This window comes from Panthera leo, chromosome C2 (assembly GCF_018350215.1).
Source record: "Panthera leo isolate Ple1 chromosome C2, P.leo_Ple1_pat1.1, whole genome shotgun sequence".
In the NCBI taxonomy this organism is placed as follows: Eukaryota; Metazoa; Chordata; class Mammalia; order Carnivora; family Felidae; genus Panthera; species Panthera leo.
In genome coordinates, this window is record NC_056687.1 from 4,110,857 (window position 1) to 4,129,168 (window position 18,312).

Genomic DNA, 18,312 nt, shown 5'->3' on the forward strand with positions numbered 1-18,312 from the left:
CCCCGGCCCCTGCCCCTGCCCCTGCCCCGTCCGTGTCTTCTGCTCCTCAGAAAGGCCCTGCGTTCTCACGCAGGCGAGGTCCTGCTGTGCGTGGCGTTCTGTCGCTTGCTTTCGTTTCCCTGTGGGCTTGTAACTCATCAGGCCTTCTTCTTCTTCTCCTTTTAAATGTTTGTTCATTTTGGGGAGGACGCAAGTAGGGGAGGGGCAGAGGGGGGGATGGAGGATCCAAAGTGGGCTCCGCGCCCACAGGCTTGTGGCAGAGTCCCCAACGCGGGCATTGAACTCATGAACCGCGAATGAGATCAGGACCTGAGCTGAAGCTGGACGCTCAACAAACTGAGCCACCCAGGAGCCCCCGTCTTCTCTTTTTAATGTTTATTTTGAGAGAGAGAGAGAGCGGGAGAGGGGCAGAAAGAGGGAGAGAGAGGATCCGAAGCAGGCTCTGCGCTGACAGCAGTGAGCCTGACACGGGCTCGAACTCACGAACCAGGAGATCATGACCTGAGCCAAAGTCAGACGCCTAACTGACTGAGCCACCCAGACACCCCTTGTCTTTTTAAAAAAATGTTTATTTATTTTGAGAGAGAGAGAGTGCAGGAGAGGGACCGAGAGAGAGACAGAAAGAGAGAGTGCAGGGGAGGGACCGAGAGACAGAGAGAGAGAGAGAGAGAGAGAGAGAGAGAGAGAGAGAGAATCCCACGCAAGCTCTATGCCCAGCACAGAGCTGGACGCAGGGCTTGAACCCATGAACCGAGAGAGCATGACCTGAGCCGAGATCGAGAGTGGGACACCTAACGGGCCGAGGCCCCAGGCGCCCCCCGCCCAGCCCCTCTCAAGCGTTTTCTCTATCGCTCGTCTGTGGCATATTCGTGGTATTTGTGGCCGTGAGGTGTCGCTGTCGCCTCGATGTTTCTTTTTTGTTGGATATTTAAGTGATGGGCAATCAAGAGCTGCCTTCTGATTGTTGGCTGATTTTTGTTCTTAAAAATTGTGATCTTTTAGGGAGAGTTTTTGGAAATCGAGTTCTTCCCCAGACGAGGGGACAGCGGCCGTGACTCGTTCTCCTAGTTAGTCCTGTTGACTATCAGCCAGGCATGTTCTCGTGTCAGGTTCATTTTAATCCCCATCACGGGGGTGGGGACCGTCCCACTGGGGATGGCGGCTCACTGGGGCCAGAAGAAAGGGCCTCGACTCCGGGTGCCCTTCCAGCTGACCCCTCGGCGTCCCTTCCCGAAGCCACCACATACCCGTCTCCTTCGCCTCCGAAGAGCCGCGTGTGTTTGGGAGGGTGAGCAAGGAGCGGGAATTCAGCTCTGGCGCCCGTTCATTCGCGGTCTCGTCCTGCCCGTCTTCACTCGGGGGACTCACAGGCAGGAGGGAGAACAGAGGGGGCTGGCTGGCCCATCCCCACCCTGCTGCCCCAGGGTCCGCCCTGGGGAGCTCGGGCCGTTTCAGCATAACATTTTCCCTCCTTGTTACTTTAGGAGGACGCGCAGAATACACACCAGCGGTTGTAGCAGTGGCCTGCTGCGGTCTTTCGCTTTCGTTCTTCTTTGCAAGCTTGTTGCACGTTTTTGCTACGGAGAGAGGCGTGGGTTGTCCTGGGGCCGAATGCACGTGCAATGGCAGCTCTGGGTGATTTTTCCCAAGAACCCAGGAGTTTGCTGCACGCGTGGCCCTTGGGGTGACGCGATAGGTCGTGCGGTGCAGTGGCCGAGTGGCGCTGGTGGCGAGGGCTCGTGGCCCCAGACCAGCCCTGGAGGCTGCCCGATGGCACCACGAACGGAGGCTCGCTTAGAGCATCCCCTTCTTTGAGGTCCCACGGGAGCGTCAGTAATGTTTTTAAAAGGAGGCCACAGTTCCCCTCTTCACAGGCAGGGCCTCCCCTGTGGCGTGAACCGTCCCCAGATTTGTTTGGCGTGTGAGGAAGAGGGACCACGGGGGCTGCTCAGTGGCCACCTGCCCTGGGTAGCAGCCGTTGAAATTCTAGTGCACAGTAAACAAAACTAAACACTCGAATCCACGGGGGCAGCAGCCACACACGGCTGGCACCCCAGACACGCCGCGTTTTCAGAGCCCTGGTGTCATCACAGAAAGTTGTGTTGGCCGACCTCCAGCGGGAGGTGCGGCCACACGGGCCGGGGCCACAGCGACGGCCTGTTTCGGGCTCTGCCGTCTCTCGTGGGAGCCAGAAAGAGGTTGAGGAGTTCCGTTTAATCTGCAGGCTGCGTTTTTTTTTTTTTTCCCTCGGTCTTGTAAGGGATGCGTGTGCTCCCACCGGTCTGGCTTCTCGGAGGAGGTCCCGCGTCTGTGACCCGTGACGGATCCCTCGTCGGGCCGCTCCGGCCCCCCCCTCTCTGTGCTCGGTTTCCTCCCCCGTGAAATGGGCACACCCGTGGGGACCGAAGGCGTCCACGCACGCAGGGCTCCGGGAATGGCAGCTGGAACGCCGAACGCGCCGAGCCGTGGTGGAGGGGGGTGTGCGGACGGGCCCGTCCCCTGCGGCCCTGGGCCCTGGGGGCGCGAGCTGCTGTGGGTCACCCTTGCCCCTGCTCTCTCGAAGCTGCAGGCAGCCCCGGAGGCGGCGCCACGGTGGAGCGGGAGCCCAGCCAGTGGGCGTGCAAGGTGTGTTCTACCACCTTCCCGGAGCTGCAGCTCCTGAACGGTAAGCCCGGCGCGCGCGGCCCGGGGTGGGCGACCACTGTGCTGGCACGTCCACGCCGTCCCTGTGGACAGGTGGCGACGCGCGGCCGGCCGGATGTGAGCGGCCGCGTGGACCCCAGCCGCGTCCCCAGAGCCACACGCGTCAGCCCCCCAGGCCCTCCTCGCGGGGCCTCCTCCGCACCTGCCGTGACATGTAGCCTCGACCTCCCCGCTGCGCGCCCGGGGTCACTTGGGGCCTCTGTGTCATCCAGGCTTTCCAAGTGTCCCCAGCCAGGTGGGCTCATGGCCGCCTAGTTCCGCCGTGTGGCCCAGGTGCCAGGCCCTTCCTGTAGCACGCGTCACGTTACTTTAGCTGTGTTTGCTTGTTAATTTTCTTTCCCTCCCACGGCCCAGCTCCTTGGGGGCACTCCCCCGGCACAAGTGGCCCTAAATACGGCACAGGGAAGTGACGACCGCTTTGCGCCGAAGGCCCGTGCTGAGCCCGTTGAGATCACAGCGGGGGGAGTCGCCCCTGGCCCAGCCTTGGGCCCAGGCACCCTCGGCCCCTGGACCGTCCGTCCCCTTGTGCCTGGCGGGCCGCCCCTCCCCGGCCCTGCTGCTGCCCCGCCGTCCGGCCGGCCTGAGCCGTGCTTACCTCCGTGGTTAGACCCTGTCTGTTCTTGAGCTCCGTGGCCACCCCTGCCTGCCTGTTCCCTGTGGTTTCGTCGTTCTCTCTTCTTGGGAGGCCTCGGGGGGCTTTCCTCAGTTGAGAGGAGAGCAAAAGGGTGTTTAAAGACCATTCAGTTTGTCACGCGCGGAATCATTTCCCTTCAGAGGTCGCGTTTTTAAGTAATTGTATTACGAATTCACCATATAAGTTAAAGAACGTGAGTGGGTGTAAAGAGGAAAGGGAACAGGTCTGCCTGGAATGTCACCGTCCAGAGGCAGCCACGTTACCATGTCGGTGCACCCTTGCACAGCACTTGCTTGCACGGGCGTGTGTTCGCATGCCTGTGTGTTCATAAAGCTGTGTGCGTGGGCGCGTGCTGAACTGGCCCTCTTTTTACCACCTAATTTGCTTTTTAAATAGTAGTCCTGTTTGGCGCAGTGAAAATGCTTTTATTTGCAAGAGCAGTGGAAATAGTTAATTTGCCTATAAGAGGACACACGGTCAGCAAATGAAGTTAAAAACAGACAGACAGAACGGGGGGTTGGGAGGGGGAAGTGGGCACGCTGCCGGCTGCCTCAGCGTCCGTGTGCATGTGCTCCCCTCTCCCGCAGAGCATCTCCTGGGTCACCTGGAACAAGCCAAAAGCCTTCCCCCGGCCGGCCAGCACGAAGCCGCTCCCGAGAAGGAAGCAGACGTGCCCCGGGGGGAGCCTCCTGCAGTGCCCAAGAGTGTCAGTGCCACCAAAGAGCAGAAGAAAAAGCCTCGAAGAGGGAGAAAACCCAAAGCATCAAAACCTGAGCAGCCACTAGACATTATAGAAGGCAAGGAGCCAGCAGGTGAGGGCTGGGCCTAGGAAGGGGAGCCAGCAGGCGGGGGTGGCCCTGGGAGGGGGAGCCAGCAGGCGGGGGTGGCCCTAGGAGGGGGAGCTAGCAGGCGGGGGTGGCCCTGGGAGGGGGAGCCAGCAGGCGGGGGTGGCCCTGGGAGGGGGAGCCAGCAGGCGGGGGTGGCCCTGGGAGGGGGAGCCAGCAGGCGGGGGTGGCCCTGGGAGGGGGAGCCAGCGGGGGGGGGGTGGCCCTGGGAGGGGGAGCTAGCAGGTGGCGGTGGCCCTGGGAGGGGGAGCCAGCAGGTCGCTGTGGCCCTGGGAGGGGGAGCCATCAGGTGGGGGTGGTCCTGAGAGGGGGAACCAGCAGATAGGAAAACTCAGGATAGACAGGCCATACGGAGGGGAACCTGGCCTTTCCCTTTCCCTCTAAATCAGTTCTTTTAGAGCACAATTCCTGTATAAGCATGGTTACCACTGCAAAGTGTGCAGGTTGTGAATGTTGACAAGGGGCCCGCTTGTGTCATGAGTGCCCCATCAGGACAGAGAACCTTACCATCTCCCAGACTTTCTTCCTTGTCTGCGTGACTTAGCCTTGTCCGTCGTGGGATTTCACGTGAATCCCTCTTTCTGTGCCCAGCGTCTTACATGCGACGTGTGGAGTGAGACGCACCCATGCTGGGTTTCTGGCGTGGGTTCACTGTGTGAAAGCCCGGCCGTCCACTCCCCTGTCGCCTGGGCCTGTGGCCTGCTCCCATTCTCTGTGATGGTATCCCCGGTTGAGTTTGGAGGGACTCTGACCCACTCTCTGGGGTGCGCAGGGCCTGTGCCCCCTCGGTCCTCTCATGACCTCTGCCAGCACGGCCTGGTGCCAGCAGACCCCTGGGGGGTGTCACACGTAAGGACGAGCTGTGACGCTGGGGCTGGGTCCCCTCACTGCCTTCGTGCTGACCGCTGAGAGCTTTCCTTTGCTGTCTGGTAGAGCCCTGGTTTTCTTTCCTGAGAGCCAGAATGAAAAAGAATTCAGAGAGCAGCCTTCACCCAATATGGGCTCACTGTCTTCTGCAGCCAGCTCTCGGTCCGTGTTCTGGTCGGAACTGAGAGATGGGCAGGCGGCTTCAGCTTCCCCTGCGCAGTGTGTCTGTCTCTCCCTAAACAGGTGGAGAAGACGAGAGGGGAGCTGAGAGCTCTAAGTGGTTCTTTCCCTCATTATTAGTTGCATTAGGAAGACGTGTAGCAGGTAAAGTGGCAGAAGCCACTGTGTTACCTTCCCGTCGTTCATTGTCCGGAGGTTCGGGCCAGGACACCTGTTACTGTAATCATTTGGCCTTTGGCCCTCATAGAACACGATGGTCCGCTTTTGAACATACTCAGGGTGGCCGGTCTGGTTTTAAAAGTCAAGGTTTCCAAATCTCCGTTAGGACTAAGTAAGTTGAAAGATCCCGTTACGTATCACGATGTTTTGTTTGGGGTTGGTGTGAAAGGGACTGAGATCGCGGCCTAACCGCTCTGCTTTTAGAAAAGATCACAAATTATAACTTCAGTTTCGAGCTGAGAGTAACATTTTGCTCTTTGGAAACCGGTAGCTACGTGGATTCCGCCACGTTGCTAGTCTTCTTTCCTTCCTTCCTCCTGCGTGCGTCTCGCGACGCGTGTCTACGACGTGGGCCTGGCTGCGGTCCGCTCGGGTGCGTTTTCCTGGTTTGGCCATGTCCCGTCCCCCCGCCCCGGCGATGACACGGCTGTCGCGTCCCCTTCACGCAGAGCAAGTGGCGGAGATCGTCACCGAGGTCCCTCCGGATGAGCCAGCGACGGCGGCACCGGACGAGCGGATCATGGAGCTGGTTCTGGGGAAGCTGGCCACCGCCACCGGTGACGCCGCTTCAGTGCCAAAGTGAGTCCTGCTGAGGCTCCCGGGGCGGCCGTGTGGACGGGAGGTGCCCCCGGGCGGGGAGGCGCCCCTCCTGGGGGAAAGAAGCGGGTGTCCTTGGGGAGCGGCAGGATCCTTCCAGAACTCGGGAGCGTGATGCCACGTCCGCTGTGAAGACAGTTAAAAGCGGTTGTGTGTGTGTGTGTGTGGTGAGCTGTACATCACGGACGGTTGACCATCTGAACCTCTCCTGGGTGCACAGTTCGCTGCCATTAAGTGCACCTGCGCTCTGTGCAGCCTCCAGCCGCGTCCGTCTCTGGAACTTTCCATCCTCCGGGACTGAAACTCTGTCCTCATGGAACGCTAACTCCCCATGTCCCTCTCCCCCCACCCCGGCACCCCCTCCCGTCCCTGTCTCCGTGAAGACGGACGTACCTTGTGTGAGGTCCCGGCCTGGGCGCTGGCATGCGATGCCGGCCCTTTTGTGACGGGCCCGTGGCACTCCGCATGCCGTGCTCGAGGCTCAGCCAGCAGGTGTCAGATTGTCCTTCCATCTCGAGGCTGGCATCCCATCCCGTAGACAGATTCCTCCATCAGTGGGCACCTGGGCTCCTCCCACCTTCGGCTGTTGGGAACAGTGCTGCTGTCACAGAAGTTTCTGTACATTTAACACCTTGTTGTTTCTTTTCTTTTCTTTTTTTCTTTTTTCTTTTCTTTTCTTTTCTTTTCTTTTCTTTTCTTTTCTTTTCTTTTCTTCTTTTCTCTTCTTTTCTTTTTGTGAACGAGGAAAATATTTTGTATTCTAGTTGTCATTCCTGGATAAATCTTTGCTCTGACGTGGAATAAGCTGATGCTGATTTCTTTTCGGGCTTTTTTGGAGTGCCTCTTAACGTTCTGACGATGTGCCTGGCCTCGTTTGATCCCGGATCCCGTGCAGACCGGGGCCGGTGTGCTGTCGGAAAGGGGGTCACCTGTTCGTTAACCTCCCTGTCTGACTGCCCAGAGGACTTCTGTGGCTTGCCGTCAGAAAGACGTTTAAGAGGGAGAAGAAATTTTTAAAAATCAGGGTCAGAGAAAGTACAAAACAGAGCAGAGGCCAGGCCAAGCGAGAGAACAGGGATCTTCCCGGGGCATAATCTGAGAGCTTCCTGGTGGCCAGAGTGAAAATGCAGTCAGGAGCATGGCCGTGCTGGACGATCAAGCTGTGTCTCCCGTCCAGATTCCCCTGACGCCGGGGCGGTGCCCGAGTGCCTTCCCTCCTTCCTCACTGCGAGCTGGGAAGGTTTGGAAGAGCCCTTCCCGAGATGGCTGTGAGCTCGTGCTTCTTCCCCAACGACGCAGTGTGCCCCCTGTCTCACCAGGTGTCTGTCTGACCTGGCAGGTTCCCGCACCATCAGAGCACCACCATCACCCTCAAGAGGAGTCTCATTCTGTCGAGCCGGCACGGCATCCGCAGGAAGCTCGTCAGGCAGCTGGGGGAGCACAGGCGGGTCTACCAGTGCAGCGTCTGCAGCAAGATCTTCCAGAACAGCAGCAACCTCAGCAGGCACGTGCGCTCGCACGGTGAGTCCCCGCGTGACGCCCGCCGGGGGAGAGGTGGCCGTGGACCCGGTGTGGGGGGGGGGGGAGGGGCGGGCGGGTGCAGCCCTGGTAATGCCCGGAGTCGTGAAGTAGCGTTTCGTCGGTTGGCTCCTAGGTGACAAGCTGTTTAAGTGTGAGGAATGTGCCAAGTTGTTCAGCCGCAAGGAGAGTCTGAAGCAGCACGTCTCCTACAAGCACAGCAGGAACGAGGTGCGTGGGGCCCGGGCTCTCGTGCTGGTTGTGGAGGTGCAGCGGGCGATGGGCAGGACGGGCTGCTGCGAAGGAAGACGGGGTCCCCGGGGAGGGGGAGGAGGGGCAGCGGGGTGGGGGGGGGGGGGGGGAGGAGGAGCGGGGAGGGGCCCCTGGGCTGGCGTTTGCCCTGCGGTACCCGAACGGGGATTCTTCCAGGGCAGTTGGATGGTGAGAGTAAGAGCTTGCTCGTGTTCCTAAATCTTGTAGGAGAGGAGTGGGCAGGGACGTAGAGCAGGACGGTGACGTAGACCGGGGCAGTGACATAGACCAGGACAGGAACGGGGACCAGGAGGGTGACATAGAGCAGGACGGTGACGTAGAGCAGGCTTACGACAGAGACAGGATGGCAAAGTAGACCAGGGCGGGGACGGAGACCTTACCCACCGGGACGTCGCGAGAGGCAGGTCGGGGTTGCGTCCTTAGGTGGAGCTGCCCCCTGCCCCTGCCCCTCAACAGCGCGCCCCTGTCGCCAGGTGGACAGTGAGTACCGGTACCGCTGCGGCACCTGCGAGAAGACGTTCCGCATCGAGAGCGCCCTCGAGTTCCACAACTGCAGGACAGGTGAGCGGGCGCCCCCTCGCGGCGCTTCCCACCGGCTGGACGGAAGCCGGGCGCTCCGGAACCAGCCGGGGCACTTGCGGCCCCTCCCTCCGTTCGCGCCCCCTCCCTCCGTTCGCGTCCCCTCGAAGCGGTCGTTACTGATTCTGAAGGAGCCGCGGGTGGAAACGGCCTCTTGGCCTCCGGGAGAGGCTGTGCCTGCCCCCTCCCCCACCCCCAGGCTGTCCCGAGAAAGGTGGGCGGTGGGCCGAGAGGCGCGGGGTGCTCCCGGACCGCGTGAGACATTCCTGGAGGCGTGGGGGGGGGGGGGGCGCAACAGCGTCAGGACGGGGGCTCCATCTCACTGGCTGGAAGGCCCTCCCTCTGCTGGCCACACCCTCCGTTACCCGCCGAGCCTGCCGGCCTCCGGGACCGTGGTGCCACCGTGCATTGACCGGTTCTGCTCCGAGCCCGTTCTGTCCGCGGGTCCTGAAAGCGCAGGACTCACTCACTCACTCGTGTGTGTCGCACGCTTGCCCAGGCCTCGAGCCGGGGGGGGGGCCTCTGCGGGCCTGGGCGCGCGTCTCAGGCCCTGGCTGAGCTCAGGCTCCCACCAGAAGGGAGTAGACAGAGCACTGGGTGGGTGACAGCGGGGGTGACAGACAGCGGGGCGTCCCAGCACAGCCGAGAAGGGGGGTGACGGGCGAGTCCCAGCACAGCCGAGAAGGGGGGCCCAGCAGCAGGCGGCTCAGACACCTGCTACCTTGGCCTTTGGTTCCGAACCCCTTTCCTGTTGGCCCCTCCGTGCACCCCTTGTACCTGTGGGCTGGTTCTCACGTCCCGTCTCAGACCCTTTAAGCAGCTTTAGGTAAACCTCCACCGCCTGTCCCACGGGGCAGCTCCTGCTCCCAGGCATCTGCTGGGTCCCGTCCTGTGCTCGGGCTGGAGCCCTGGCTTGTTTGTCCACGGCGCCCCGTGTGGCCACCTGCTCCTGTGACAGGGCTTTTCCGAGGGCACGCGAGTCTCGTTTTTTCTGAGCTCCACCTGCTCCGCACCGTCCACGGCATGAAGTGGTGGCCCCGGAAGCTTCCAGGCACACATGCATTCTGAGCTGTGCACCCCAGGAGTGCCCTCAAATCTGGGGCACCCCCCCCCCCCCCAGCTTTTTTGACGGATGCAGTGCCTGTCAGGAGCCTAAGCTGCGTTCGTGGCCAGAGTCAGGATGGCGCCCCATGTGGCCACCTGCGGCTCTGCAGGAGTGCGGAGCAATGTCCCCATGCCCTCCGGTGTCTGGTGGGGTAGCCTCAAGACAGGGGGACAAGTTGGCCTCTTTTTATCTGACCAATGAAACAAAGTAATAAAAGGAGTCAGAACAGCTATCGGTACATGTCAAATAAAGGGCCTGTTAAACCAGGCGTTTCTTTCTTTTCATTATATAGAACTAACCGCAGCAGTGAATTAAGGTGCATCTTCTCTCTAATCTCCAAAGTTAGAAGTTTCCGATGGAAACCAAAGAATAACAGGGCACCCGGGTGGCTCAGTCGGTTAGGCGTCCCACTTCGGCTCGGGTCATGATCTTGCGGTCCGTGGGTTCGAGCCCTGCGTCGGGGGCCTGGAGCCTGCTTCGGATTCTGTGTCTCCCTCTCTCTCTGCCCCTCCCCTTCTTGCTCGCTCGCTCTGTCTCTCTCAAAAATAAACATTAAAAAAATATTAAGAAAGAAAACCAAGAACAACTTGGAGACTAGCTCATTTGTGTCATAGGTCATTTGCATACCGTCTACTCTTCTCCATCCTTCAAGTTAGGAGAATGTGTCTCCCATAGACCGTTAAACCAAGGAGTTCTACGAATGGGGAGAAGCTTATGGATGTGTGGACCTAGAGAACAGTGTGGGTTCACGTCCAAGCGCCCCACCCCCTGCAGCACAGCTGTCCCAGAAACCCACCATCCCATGTCCCGGTGCACCACGTCCCAAGTAGCAGGCATTTGCTCTTAGTTGCTGCATTTTGTTGAAACATAAATGCAGACTTGGTGGCAGAAAGTGGCCGTTGGGACCAGGCGCCCGTCTGGACTCCTGCACTGGTGACCTGTGTGTGCCCCGGCAGGAAAAGCCACCTGCACTGTGGCAGCCTGGTCCCGGTCAGCTGAGCCGTCAAGAACAGTTAGGAGTGCAGGCACCGGGTGGCACTCGTGACAGAGAAAGCTGACCCCCGGGGACAGTGCTGCGCCTTCTGCGGCTCTCAGACCCCGGGACTCGGGCCACCCGCCTGGGAGGGAGGCTCAGCTGTGCTGCTTAGTCCCAGCCCAGAAGTGGTGTGGGGGTGGGGTGGGGAGTGGGGGGGGGGTGTGCCTGCTAAAGAGGCATCTAGAACAAGACAGGACTGCGAGCGGTGGCGGAAATCGGGCATTTGTGTGTGGGGGGGTGGGAAGGTGGCAGAGAAGGGCAGGTGACAGGCGGGCTGCAGAGGAGCAGGTGGGGGCTCAGCCTTGGGGCGGGAAGGATGCAGGTTGGGGGTTGGGGCTGCAGTCGGGGTGGGTGGAGGGTGAGGGCCAAGCCAGTGGCGGTTCAGCCCTCTCTACTGCAGAATCACACCCGGATGACCGGAGGCAGGTGGTTGGGGAGGGGAGGGGGCCTGTGGGTGTGGTGGCGGTGACAGAGAGGAGCTGGTGTCTGTCTTCCCCGGCGAGGAGCAGCTGGTTCAGCCCTGGGCTCCCGCAGCGCAGACGATGGCTTTTCGTGGCCGTGTGGCCCTCGTGCGCCTCTGCCTGTCACCGGGGCCTCCTTGCCATTCTCACGGCCGGGATGCCGATCCTGCAGTCGGTGTCATTTACCTAAAAGTTGCCGTGTGTCTGCTTGCTCTCTGGACAGATGACAAGACGTTCCAATGTGAGATGTGTTTCAGATTCTTCTCCACCAACAGTAACCTCTCCAAGCACAAGAAGAAGCATGGGGACAAGAAGTTTGCTTGTGAGGTCTGCAACAAAATGTTCTACCGCAAGGACGTCATGCTCGACCACCAGCGGAGGCACCTGGAAGGTGAGCCTGCCTGCCCTGCGTGTGAGCTCCTGGGACGGGGTGGGGCGGGCGCCTCCCCTGCTCGGTTTGGCCCCGCCCACCGTCGAGTCCTCATCCCCAGGCACAGAGAGGTACCTCGGGGCCTTAACAGTGCTGTGTGTCCGTGGGAACTCTTGGAAACATCCTAAATGTTCTGCGGTGGGGAAGGAGTCTAAAAAAAAAAGAACTGGGTTTTTTTGTTTTTAATTACTTATTTTTGAGAGAGAGAGACAGAGCATGAGCAGGGGAGGGGCACAGAGAGAGAGAGAGACACAGAATCGGAAGCAGGCTCCAGGCTCCGAGCTGTCAGCACAGAGCCCGACGCAGGGCTCGAACTCACGGACCGTGAGATCATGACCTGAGCCGAAGTCGGATGCTTAACGGACTGAGCCACCCAGGCGCCCCAAAAAACTGATTCTTTATAGGATTGAATACTCTGCACCTAATAAAGCATTTACTGCTTTCAGTATGACAGAGAGTAAGGGAAAAACAGCATATGAAATTGCGTATGGGGCGTGTTTCCAGTCTTGTGCACGGAGCAAAACGTTCTGGGCAGATGCTGCTGGCTGGGGCCATAGTAGTTTCTCCCTCATTCCTCATCCTCCCTGCGGGCCCCAGATGGCCCAGGCCGTTTGTAGCAGGGGAGCCGGGGGGACTGCTCCTATGTGGTGGGCTCACGGGAAGCCAGGTACAAGAGGAAGACGGATGGCGGGGGGGGTCGGTTCCGGGGTGAGACGGGGAGTGAGAGACGATGGAAGTGAGGAGTGGGGTGGCCCCACAGGGCAGGCTCCGAGCCGCACAGACAGGATCCCCGAGTGGGAAGGCACAGACAGCAGTCGCAGGGACGCACCCGGGCTGCGGGTGACGCCCAGACTTGGTGTCAGAGCCGGCTCAGGCAGACCCTCTTTAATTTTTTTTTTTTTAATGTTTATTTGTTTTTGAGACAGAGAGACAGCATGAACGGGGGAGGGTCAGAGAGAGAGGGAGACACAGAATCCGAGGCAGGCTCTGGGCTCTGAGCTGTCAACACAGAGCCCGACTCGGGACTCGAACTCACAAACTGTAAGATCACGATCTGAGCCGAAGTCCGACGCTCAACCGACTGAGCCACCCAGGCGCCCCAGACAGACCCTCTTTAAATTGGCTTTCTAGTTGCGATAATCCTGGCTTTTCCTCTAGAAGCCCCTTGTCTCTTGCTGACCAGCCCTCAGTAAGTGACACTGACCAGAGCACCTTTATAAGAAAGTCTGAAAAGAATTGCGGATGCGGTACAGGCTTGCCGAAAAAGAAAGCGGAGTCGCATGGAACTGGAACTGTTCCGCACAAAGACGTGCGTACTCCCGTCATTACGCCTCTTCGAAATAAGACGAGGCACATTCTGTATAATTTTCGCCCTCCACTTTTTGACCTGGCTGTCGTTCCTGTGGCTTCAGGAGATCTTTTCCCTCTGGGACCCGTGGGTGGTGCCCTTGGGCCTCTCCAGCCAAATCTGGTGCCCACTTAGTGAGTGGATGGCCCTGGGCAAGCCACTGGGCCTCAGTTTCCTCACCTGTGCAGCAGGGATAGGCTTCCTGCCCGACCCTGTAGGCTGGTGGGTGGCTGAGGCAGACCCTCCCGGTAAAGCCCGTCACCGTCAACGCCGCCCTCAGCGTTCCCTGACAGACAGGTGCCCGGGCTTGATTCTACCGCATTTTACAACTGACGCACCAGTCAGATCGTTTTCCGCAGGAACGAACTAACACATTCGTGGCTTTTCCTTTTTCGTTGGCTCGTCGTCCAGACCACTGCTTCAGATCTGATGCGTTTTATGCCACTGGGAGCCTTCTGGAGAATGACGTACTCATGTCCAGCTTGCTGGGTGTTCTTAAGTCCACCTCTGCACTCACACCATGGGATGCGGGAAGGTTCCAGAAGGGGTCAGCTGTGTAGAAAGAAACGATGAGAGCGAACTTCTGTCTTTTACTCAAAGATTACCTGTTTCGTGCAAACTTCTAAAAAGCTGTGGCGATCCCAGTTATGAACAGTTACGTCTTAAAACCCCAAGGGGCTTATCGTCATTAGGCGTTCTCTCCCTGATCAACCGATTTAACTTGCAAGGATGAATATTGGTGTCTTTTTAAGAAAAAATGTCACGCCTAAGGATGCGACCTCTGCCTTGAGCCTTTGAATGGAGGGAAAGCCCTTTCTTTGGTGTCAGCACCAGCTCGCCCTTCCACACTGTAGAACTCCAAACCCACGCTGCCCTTGTGTTTCCAGACGCTTCAGATGCACGAACCGCGTCCCTGGTTCCCATGGGCACACGCAGCCGTTCCTTCCCTGGAGCCGGGAGGAGACGTGGTTAGCGCGGCCGCGTCCTGTGCTGGGCGTCCCTCACGCGCTCGCTGGTGCCGCCGACCCTGCCCCCACCGCCCAGGCGGCCACACTGGCCTAGTGGCAGGTGCCCGGCACGCACGCGCCGTGTGTACTCACTCTCCTGCTTGGGTGGGCGGGCATTGCAGGAGTGCGGCGGGTGAAGAGGGAGGACCTGGACGCCGGCGGCGAGAACCTGGTCCGCTACAAGAAGGAGCCCTCGGGATGCCCCGTGTGTGGCAAGGTGAGGCTCAGATATTTCTAACACTGGCTTCTTTGCTGCTTCCGACGACTTCTTGTTTTCACCCCTGTCTGCCTTGACCCGCTGCCCCTGCCCCTCCCCAGGAGCCTGTCTTCCCCTCCTGTTGAGTCAGCTTCCCACCCAGCACCCTGGGTGTGGTCACGGGGTGGCTGGCCCCGTGTCACCATGAAAATAGTAGCCTCCTGTTCCTTGTGAATCGCTTCCCTTCACTCACCTCTCGTGTTCTCCTCCTGGAGTGGGTGGGGTCAGACGGGCTCAGGACACCTACGCTCTGGGTTTACGTGGCCCCCCAGGACTGGCCATCCAGACGGAGACTCTCAGGCCAGCGGGGCCCCGCAGGTGGCTTCTGCTGCTGGTTTGTCCCCTGAGCTCCGTGACGGAGGCCGCGGGGCCCCCGCATCCCAGCCCGGCCCCAGCGGCCGAGGAGAGGGCAGTGCCTGTGTCTCCACCCCCATCACAGCTGGAAACAGCCGTGGACGTGGGCAGTGGACGTGACTTGTGCTGACACCCGGTGCACAGAGGATGGAATTCTTCTCTGATGCCACGTTTCAGAAAATTGCGGCTCTTTCTGTGTTTACTGGCTTCTTCCCGGGCCCCATCCTAGTGATGTAGTTAAGTGAGCGAGTGAAGTTGAGCAGAATCCCGCTGGTAGTGGAGACCAGAGGACGGTTAGGTCTCCGTGGTAATGTGGGCTCGTACTTAGACGACCGTTCGCTCCTGTCCGCTCGTGGGAAGGGTACCGGGGACACGTACGGCATCCTCGTACCTGGTGCGGCTGGTCAGGCCCCGCTCCTCTGCCCGCAGGTGTTCTCCTGCAGAAGCAACATGAACAAGCACCTGCTGACCCACGGCGACAAGAAGTACACGTGCGAGATCTGCGGCCGCAAGTTCTTCCGCGTGGACGTGCTCAGGGACCACATCCACGTCCACTTCAAGGTGCCAGCACCGCCCTCTCCCGGGTGGCTCACGTGGACGCATGGCGGGCCCTCGTGGTCAGCTTGGCCCCACTGCCTCTCTTCAGCTGGGCTTCTGTGACCCTCTGCTGCGTCCATCCAGAGCCCCGTCCGCAGGGCTCACAAGCGGTCCCTCCGTTCTAGGTGTTTCCCAGGGAGGGGGTGGGGGGGCAGCGAGGACGGGACAGGGCTCACAAGCGGTCCCTCCGTTCTAGGTGTTTCCCAGGGAGGGGGTGGGGGGGCAGCGAGGACGGGACAGGGCTCACAAGTGGTCCCTCCGTTCTAGGTGTTTCCCCGGGAGGGGGTGGGGGGTCAGCGAGGACGGGACAGGGCTCACAAGCGGTCCCTCCGTTCTAGGTGTTTCCCAGGGAGGGGGTGGGGGGGCAGCGAGGACGGGGCAGGGCTCACAAGCAGTCCCTCCGTTCCAGGTGTTTCCCAGGGAGGGGGTGGGGGGTCAGCGAGGACGGGGCAGGGCTCACAAGCGGTCCCTCCGTTCTAGGTGTTTCCCAGGGAGGGGGTGGGGGGTCAGCGAGGACGGGACAGGGCTCACAAGCGGTCCCTCCGTTCTAGGTGTTTCCCCGGGAGGGGGTGGGGGGGCAGCGAGGACGGGGCAGGGCTGACAAGCGGTCCCTCCGTTCTAGGTGTTTCCCCGGGAGGGGGTGGGGGGGCAGCGAGGACGGGGCAGGGCTCACAAGCAGTCCCTCCGTTCTAGGTGTTTCCCAGGGAGGGGGTCGGGGGGGGGCAGCAAGAATGGGGTCGTCTTTAAGGGCAGAAGTGCCGACCCAGGCGGCAAATGAGGAAATGGTAGGTGGTGCTCGGGTCCGGTGAGGACGGTGAGCCCTCGCCGGGCCCTCGGAGCCGTCTGTCCGCCTGCCTGCAGCGCGGGACCTGTTTCCTGGCAGTCCCGGCCTCGGGCACGGGTTGGGGTTTCGCTGAGAAGGTGTGAGTCAAAGGCGGGGGGCGAGCATGAGTGTGAGGGGCTCCCCAGGGCAGGTGCTGGGCCACGTGGACTGAGCTGGGGTGGGAGGACGGACCCAAGAGCGTCCGGGAGCTTTAGTCGGAGGGGTGAGGGGCACTTAGGCTTCACTGGGACCTGGGATGCTAGTCTGCCGCCTCCTCAGCGTCCGCTTCTCTCCTGCCATGAAAACATGGCTTCCTGAGGATTCAGTCAGGCCCAGCGCAGGTGACTGGCCCGGCCCCGGTGCCCGCCTGTGGCTGCGCAGCTCTGGTCAGGTGCTTCTCCTCCCACAGCTCCTTCAGACGGTGTTGCTGTGTGTGTGTTAATGGAAAAGCGGGAATTGAACTTGCGTAAGAAATAGAGCCTAGGCCCCCGTGAAAACCTCCTAGACGCGATAGCGAACTTTCCAAAGGAAACCTGTCCACCCTTCCCAGAATCCTAAGTTTTGCTGAAAAACGAAAGCTGGCCAGTGGTGCCGTGAGCCCCTGGCGGCCTCTGGCAGGAAATGGGCCGCGCCCGGGAGCATGGAGCCCAGGTCCGCCGCCGCCGTGGGGGCGAGCAGCTAAGACGGGGAGCCGAGCCCCGCGCAGGCACCCCACGCCTGGCCGCCAGCTCGCTGCGCACTGAGCGGGGGTGTGCGCGGGCCCGAGGGAGCCACAGGGGACACGGCAGGCAGCCCCGGGTGGGACCCACTGCCTTCTCCACGTGGGCCGGCCCGGCCCTGCTGGGGGGCGAGGGACCCGTCAGCGCTTCTGTGCCCGCGCGGGAAGCCGGACCTCGCGACTGCGTTTTCCAGGACATTGCGCTGATGGACGACCACCAGAGGGAGGAGTTTATCGGCAAGATCGGCATCTCCTCGGAGGAGAACGATGACAATTCGGACGCCAGCGCGGACTCCGAGCCTCACAAGTACAGCTGCAAGCGGTGCCAGGTACTCGCCACGGGCCTTGGCGCCCAGGCTGGCGGGAAGGAGGCTCGTCCGATAGAGAGGGGGCGGGGCCGCCCGGGGACGGTGGGCGTGGCTCCCCCTCTTCACGCGGACCCCCGTTTCAGAGCCGTCTCGTGGCTGGCGTGCGTGTGGCCGCGCGGGGGCCCGGGTTGGGGTGGGGAACCCATCTCCGGAGGCCGTGCAGCGGGTGGTGATCCGCTCGCGGCGTGCGCGGTGGTCCCCGCGTTAGGCTTCGCTGCTCCGCGGAGACGCAGTTCGCTCCCTACCTAGTATGGGTTCCCGTGCGGCTGCACCTGCGTCAGGCACCCGGCCATGCGGCTGTCCGGGAGGTGGGGCGGGTGGGGAGCAGGAGAGGGTGCAGGGGCAGGCCGGTCTGCAGCCGGGAGCAGCTGGCGCCCGCCTCCCCCGCTCCCCCCCGCTCTGCAGTTTCCTGGCGCCGGCCCTGCCCTTGGGAGTCCCCTCTGTCCGGCCCGGGCGGCGGGCCGTCACCGGGGCCTCGGCGCCCAGCGGTGCCATCGTTAGCTGGAGGGCAGGAGGCCGTGCGCGGGCGTGAACGGTGCGCCTGTCGGCAGCTCACCTTCGGCCGCGGGAAGGAGTACCTGAAGCACATCATGGAGGTGCACAAGGAGAAGGGTTACGGCTGCAGCATCTGTAACCGCCGCTTCGCCCTGAAGGCCACCTACCACGCCCACATGGTCATCCACCGGGAGAACCTGCCGGACCCCAACGTGCAGAAGTGAGGGCTCCTGGGGCTGGGCTTCCAGGGCCTGGCACGATGCCAGAGGGGGCGCGTTCCCCGCGGGGAGGCAGGTGCTCGGCGGGTGGGTCTGTCCCCCCCGGGAGCCCTGTGGCCGGGTCTTGAGGGAAGCACGCTCACCTCCTTTATCCCGCACGTGGGGGGTCCCGCCTCCCTCACCCTCCTGGCCCCGCAGCGCAAGTCGACCGCACCACAGACTGATAGTGTCGTTCTCGGCCTGCCTCCGGAACCGCCGGCAACCCCGTTTCCCCACTGTGATTAGGTTCCCTGGATGCCGTAGCCGTGGTCAGTGCCGTGTGCGGGGGCGAGCCAGCGGCCGCCCCGTGTGGAGGCCGTCGTAGCCAGCTTGGGCTGCGGTAATGGGGCGGCTGGGCAGCCTGCACGGTGGGAACGTGGGATGTTAGGCCTGGAGCCGGGAGGTCTGAGTTCAGGGGTCGGCAGGGCTGCTTCCCCTGGAGGCCAGGGCTTCCCAGCTCGGCTCCTATCCGCTGCCCTGGCCGTGTGCTCACGTGGTCCTCCCCCGTGCGCGTCTGTGTCCCAGTTCCTCCTTCCCGCGAGGACATCAGTCATACTCGAGTGGGGCCACCCTGGTGACCTGATGTTTCACTCCTCTGTGAAGACCCTGTTTCCAAATGCTGTCACCTTTTGAAGGCCCGGA

At 61.3% G+C, this 18,312-nt stretch overlaps 1 protein-coding gene across 3 annotated transcripts in view; it reads left to right on the forward strand.

Annotated features, from left to right (window-relative positions):
- Positions 1 to 18,312, forward strand: part of PRDM15 (PR/SET domain 15) — a 65,686-nt gene that overhangs the window by 29,995 nt on the left and 17,379 nt on the right. For 2 of the 3 annotated variants that reach the window (XM_042954507.1, XM_042954508.1), the window contains exons 6-16: positions 2,564 to 2,665; positions 3,925 to 4,149; positions 5,898 to 6,027; positions 7,385 to 7,566; positions 7,700 to 7,794; positions 8,310 to 8,397; positions 11,241 to 11,408; positions 13,925 to 14,019; positions 14,842 to 14,973; positions 16,745 to 16,879; positions 17,470 to 17,633. In XM_042954507.1, coding sequence (XP_042810441.1) covers positions 2,564 to 2,665; positions 3,925 to 4,149; positions 5,898 to 6,027; positions 7,385 to 7,566; positions 7,700 to 7,794; positions 8,310 to 8,397; positions 11,241 to 11,408; positions 13,925 to 14,019; positions 14,842 to 14,973; positions 16,745 to 16,879; positions 17,470 to 17,633 — 1,516 coding nt within the window. The remainder of the gene's footprint in view (positions 1 to 2,563; positions 2,666 to 3,924; positions 4,150 to 5,897; positions 6,028 to 7,384; positions 7,567 to 7,699; positions 7,795 to 8,309; positions 8,398 to 11,240; positions 11,409 to 13,924; positions 14,020 to 14,841; positions 14,974 to 16,744; positions 16,880 to 17,469; positions 17,634 to 18,312) is intronic. The other variant, XM_042954509.1, reaches the window with a different exon arrangement.